General features: G+C 36.6%; 1 protein-coding gene across 1 annotated transcript in view; it reads left to right on the forward strand.

The window, feature by feature from the left end:
* Positions 1 to 6,000, forward strand: part of LOC122814238 (dynein axonemal heavy chain 5-like) — a 3,525,594-nt gene that overhangs the window by 995,673 nt on the left and 2,523,921 nt on the right. The window contains exon 28 of the mRNA XM_044086840.1: positions 1,792 to 1,970. Within this exon, the coding sequence (XP_043942775.1) occupies positions 1,792 to 1,970 (179 nt within the window). The remainder of the gene's footprint in view (positions 1 to 1,791; positions 1,971 to 6,000) is intronic.

Consider the following 6,000-nt stretch of genomic DNA (forward strand, 5'->3'; position numbering starts at 1 on the left):
GTATACCAGTTCTGCTTATAATTTTAATACTTACTTGCTTGATATTTACTGTCCACGTACTATTTTACATTATTTACTTAACTTGTGTTCATGTGCCATATATCCAATATGAAATGAAAAACAAAACTATAATCATTTAACTTTTTTCCTCCTAGTCAATGTTATGTCTATTAACAGCAACACAATTCAGGTTTACTGTTATGGAAATGCACTCCAGGCAAGAACAAAATAAGATAAACATACTTTTAGCATATTTTTAATGTTTCACCAAGTGTAATAAGTTGACTCTCAACAAGTTCATCTTGTGATGTTATAACATATATTCATGCTCATAACATAATAATATAAATGCTACATTTATTGAAATTTCAATGCAGTCCTTTGTTACTCATTTGTAATGCTGATTTAACCTAATTTGCTTACCTATACACACATTTAACTTCAATATTTTTTGTAAAATTTAAAGTATACACATACTTATAACATATCCAGGACCTGAAAGAATTTATTTTATAAGCATCACTTGCTGAAAGTTCTAAATAACCTCTGGTTCAGAGTACACATGCATAAGCTAGCAAGGCATTTGATCTTTTTAAGCATGTTTGCATGGCTTCACCATGTCAAGGTGGAGCAAGGGACTTGCTAATATTTTTTATGGTACAGGAAAACTTTTATTTAGCATTGCAGTACTATAGCTGTCTATAGGGAGATTACGTTCTATATCCCTTCACTGCTGGCTCAGAGTATGAAAATTCATATAGCACAGAGGGGTATAGTTAGAAGGACAATATCAGGAATTAGGGAAATGACTAGTGGAGCACCACAGGGGTCTGTTCTGGGTCTGATACTCTTCATTGTGTTTGCCTCTGACATATCCGAGGGAACAGTATCAGTCTCTCTGCTGATGGCACAATGATAAATGTGCCAATAGAGAATTGGGGTACAATGGTACAATCCAGTGATGGATTTGAAAAGGGTGGACAAGTGAGCAGGAACACAGCAGTTAAGTTTAAGTGCAAATACAAAATATTGCGATTAGGATACAACAAACATACTGAGAAGTATCAGATGGAATCTGTAGAACTAATGGTAACAGAGCAGGAAAAGGATGTGGAGATGGTCATCGCAGCTGGGCAGGACCACCAGCAACAGAGTTAAAGAGCAGCGGTAGTAGCAAAAAGATTGGGGGTATACGCACAGTGGGTAACAGTGCCAAAGTAAAGATGTAATGCTTCCAGCCTACATGGATTTGTTCAGACTTCATACAGAAAACGTCTTGCAGTTCTGGAGGTTTTATAAGAAAACTGAAGTCAGGATGCTGGGAGGGGTGTAAAGGAGAGTACCAGAAAGTTCTGTGGATGGCGTGGAAGGAACGCAACCAGAGACTAGGGCAGTTACAACCCTCCTCACCTGATACCAGAAGGGTCAAGGGGACATGAAATCAGTGTACAAGATTATGCTAACTTTCTTGGGTGGTGTAAGCTATGGAACCTTGCTGGCTAGGCTTATGTAGGCCCTTGGGCTGATAGCCTAGTACCTACCTATGAACTTATGAACCTAAGGGGTCATTCTGTACAGGAAAAACAGAGGAGGGAAATAATGGTCAAAAGCAGCAGATTCCCTGGATTTTCAAAAGTGTTTTTTTACAGAGAGCATGTCTTGTTTCTTTCTGCCATCCAGGTAATGTAATTTAATGTAATATAGCATATTATGATCTATTTTACCTGAGGTACATCAGCAAATTTTCCAAAGTCTAATGATGAAACTTATACATATGTTTCTATAAAACAGATCTGAAAACAGATGTCAAGAGGCATGTACTGCGCTTAAGCTACTATGATTTCCTATGGAAAGATGATTTAAGTGGACAGTTTGAAGAATTTATAGCTGCTAACCCAGGTTGTTTAGCAATCGGCAAAGAGGTAGACAGACTACTGAAGACTGAACAGAAAATACTATCCCTTCCAGAGGTAGGTTTATTTTTTTTATAGGTATGTTGCACTTTGTTATGTAGCTTGTTTTCAGTTTCTCTATAGCTTACTGATGTGCTGAAGTGAAAGTTTATGTATAAAGCTATTTGTCTGTTTCTATCAGAGATGAAACTGAATATACATGTATTATCCTGTTTTGCTTTTTCCTAGCAAATATAGTGTTAACATGCTGTGATTTCAGAAGCCCAAGTCTGATATTACTATAGCAGGTGACAACTTAGTCTTCAGCAAGCCATAAGCATTCACTACCTCTGGTGGATTTACCATAGCATTAATCATATTATGTCAAATAAAGTAAATGAAACATGCTATGGAGACTTGCCATAAAGCTATGTCTCTAAATACAACTTGCACAGTAGGAACTACTAGAACTTAACACTGCACATATTAGGACTGCTTGGCTCTTAAAACTTTATTAGGCATCCCTTTTCCCACAATGCACTGCTGTTTCCTTTCTCTTTAGTCCTAGACCAGTCAAAAGTGATAATACAAAGAAAACAACAGAACAGAAGAAGACAGCCAATATCCAGAGCTCTGTTCGCAGGTTTCATGTTACATTAAGTATCCATAACTTTTGTATTTCGTATTGCAGAATTCTGTCTAGGGAACCTACTAAGACCCAGCTAATTAGATCTGGAAGTGACCTTAAGCTTGTACTCAAAGAAGACCAAACAACAGCTGCACAAATGTCACCCTCAGTGGGATTCTGGAAGAAAGCTGTATACATACCAACAGTACTGGTAGAAGGTGTTTTCAAAGTAAACTGTAAAAACTTTCCCATATTTATTGTGACAAAAAATGATTGATAGGTGCTGCTTAGTGACTTCCTTTCACATCCTATGGCAAAGAATTCGATCAGCTGGTTAATCTTGTGGATGGCCTTTGTTCTGTCTGCTCAGTCTGCATATTCATGCTGTGAAATAAGTACTAGACTTGATTAGAGTGCTGTTATAAAACATTAGGGAAAGAAAAGAGCTACTTGATTTAGATAAGATTCCCCGGATATTTTAGTTATGAAAGAAGAATTAATATGCAAAACAACCCTTTCCTCAAGCAAAGTAAGGTACGGAGTTTTTGCAAGAAAGGGTATGTAATTCAGAAATTCTCTTGAAAGAAGTAAGTAGCCACTACCTGAAATAAGGTTTTGCAGAAAATAGGCCGCGGTGGTGCAGAGGTTAGCATTTTCACCTCACAGCAAGAGGTTCTCCCGTTCGATTCTCAGCTGGAGTGCCTTCTGTGTGGAGTCTGCATGTTCTCCCCACAGTTGAGTGAAATTTAAAGACATGCAGGTAGGTGCGTGTGTGAATGGGTGTGCCTTCTTTGAAGGTTGGGTGTCAGGCTTGGAACTCGGCACTGTAAAAATCCACTGCCAATCATTAGTGGACTGGAGTTCTGCTGTGGTGACCCCTAACCTGGAAAAGCCAAAAGACATTACTTTTTTTACTTTTAAATCCACTGATATACGTGGCGCACATGGAGAGGCATAAATGTCCCACTGTGGAAAAGGATATCTAATGGGAGGCTGATGATGAAAGGTTCATCTTAGAAAAGCTTTATAAATTTTAAGGGAGCCCAGTAACATAGAGTGCTGCTATGCACTGAAGCTTGAAGCAAGTATAGTAGGTAAGTGAAGTTTGATGGATGGATTTTGTGAACACCTTGTGGGTTGAGGGGAGTCCAAATGGGAGGTTCCAATGCTGGTACTGAATGGCTTATATTGGAAATAAAAGGAATTGTTTGACAGCGCTAGAATGTTTATGAACAGGTAAGTACCTTAAAGAGCCAGAGAACAAATCCAGTCTCTCCTGAATATTAAACAAGGAAGACAGAATGAAGGAGACAAACAAGATGAGTCTTATGGGACTTATGGGACAGAATATGTTTAGACTGTTGATCTGCCTCTTCTCTCACATGCCTTTCAAATGATCATTAATTTCTGAATCTAAAAAAGAGCAGCCTTTTAAATGAAAGTCTAAAAAGGTTGCCTTAGTGTCATTTTTAGAGAACATTGTAAGGTGCTGCCAAAAGTTCTAATGCTTAGCACTTCCAGATCTCTTGCACATTTCCATTGCTGTTAATGTTCTGTTGCCTAGACTGGAGACCTTTATGGGGATTGCCTTACATCACTCACAATACATGGAGATCCTCTGAAAGAAAAGAAAGTTGGCTATTAAGATTTATTCATCTTCATCCTTACAAGGAGTATCACTGTCTTACAACAGCCAAGTGCAATTGGCTCCCAGATGAAAGAAGCACCTCTTTCCTGCTGAATGCCTTAACTTTGTAACCTAATCATTGACCTACTGTCTTCCACTTAAGCAAGTGTTACAGTGTAGAAGTTCAGTGTATACACTCAGAAATGAAGTTGTTGATCTGCGTGTCAGACCTAATAACACACTAACAATAGTGTGAAGATCATTTTGAAGTTAATACCTGAATACTGAAATGAAGTATTACAGATGCATAGGTTTATGACTTGCATGGAGGATTTTAGGAAATCCTTAAAGAAGCACATTAGGGAAATCTCTGTCTTACTGTTTTGATAATCATAGATAAATAAGGACTCACAACCCCTTCACTGATCCAGTTAACAACTATGTACCTCAGACTGCTTAGGTACACTATTAACTCTGCTGTGTAACTTATTTCTTATAGTCCTTGTACATATTATTCTAAGTTTATCTCTTTTCATCTTTATCCCCTGTTGTTTGGCCCTTCAGTAAAGTTTTATACTTTAAGCTTTTTCAAGTGCATAATCTACTGCATCTTTACTCGTGTGTGTGTGTTTGTGTGTGTGTGTGTGTGTGTGTGTGTGTGTGTGTGTGTGTGTGTGTGTGTGTGTGTGAGTGCACCAGCACGCATCTGTGTAAATGTAGTATATATTTATAGCAATACCTTTCTCAGAAATGTACCTTTGCCGTATTATTTAAATAAAATAAGAAAGGAGTCATGCAAACACCCCTTTAATTTACAGCTTATATTTATGAACAAAATTGGCCCCATCACAACATTTTCCACCAATAAAATCAAATAGTGTGAAGTTTAAATTTCACACCATATGCATAAAACTGTTAAATAGTACTGTGTTTAAAATATGTCTACTTCGCATAACTTATTTTCCAGTCTTTTCCTTCTTAGTTTTGGCTTTAAGCTGACTACCTCATTGAGCCCTGCTGTTAAATATGTATAGTCTTACCTGCCATTGCATCTCTCTCTTTTTTTTTTTTAGTAAATTCTTTATGTCCACACCTTTACATTTAATATTACACTATCTAATTAAAAAATACATACAGCATTTTTACAAAAATGTCCGTATAAAGCATTGTAATGGTCTTGTGCTTTTATAGAATATAAATAGTCTGTAATCCTCAATTAGAGCTTTCTGCCTGTCCTTCCTGCATAGAGCGCTGAACCACTGGTGACATTGTGCTACATAAGAAATATTTATAGACTTGCATTTACAGCATTATGAGATTCTATAAGTTCTGCCTGTACTTTCATATAAACATTAAAAACCTTCTGATACAAATATGCAAAATTTACAACCCCCACACTCATACATTGATAGGTCTTTTTTCCATTTTTATTACCACTTGCATTCACATGCTCATCTTTTCCAAATTCTAGCATATTTTTTTACATTTTCTACTCATTTTGTAAAGGAAGACAGAATTTTCCATACAACTTCGTTTAAAGACTAGTTAGCCCTTAATATTTTCCAGTTATCAGTTACTACTTGTCTAATGAATCTGTCAACTGAAAAGAACAAAATCTTTCTACATCCATAATTTCCTTTGTTTCAACCATTTTATTTGTTTATTGTTACAGTTTTTATCCACTATTCGCTTCAATTAGTCCTCAATATTTTTGATAACCCCTCATTTCAAACATTTTCATATATTCTGATTCTGTATTCTCATGTTTGTTCTTCAGTTGTATGCCTACATATTCTTGTCAAAGTGCTTTTTTTCTATATTAACTTGTATCCAGTTTAGGTTTACACTATTAT

The sequence above is a fragment of the Protopterus annectens genome, chromosome 1.part1, assembly GCF_019279795.1.
Source record: "Protopterus annectens isolate FY-2018-M chromosome 1.part1, PAN1.0, whole genome shotgun sequence".
NCBI lineage: Eukaryota > Metazoa > Chordata > Ceratodontiformes > Protopteridae > Protopterus > Protopterus annectens.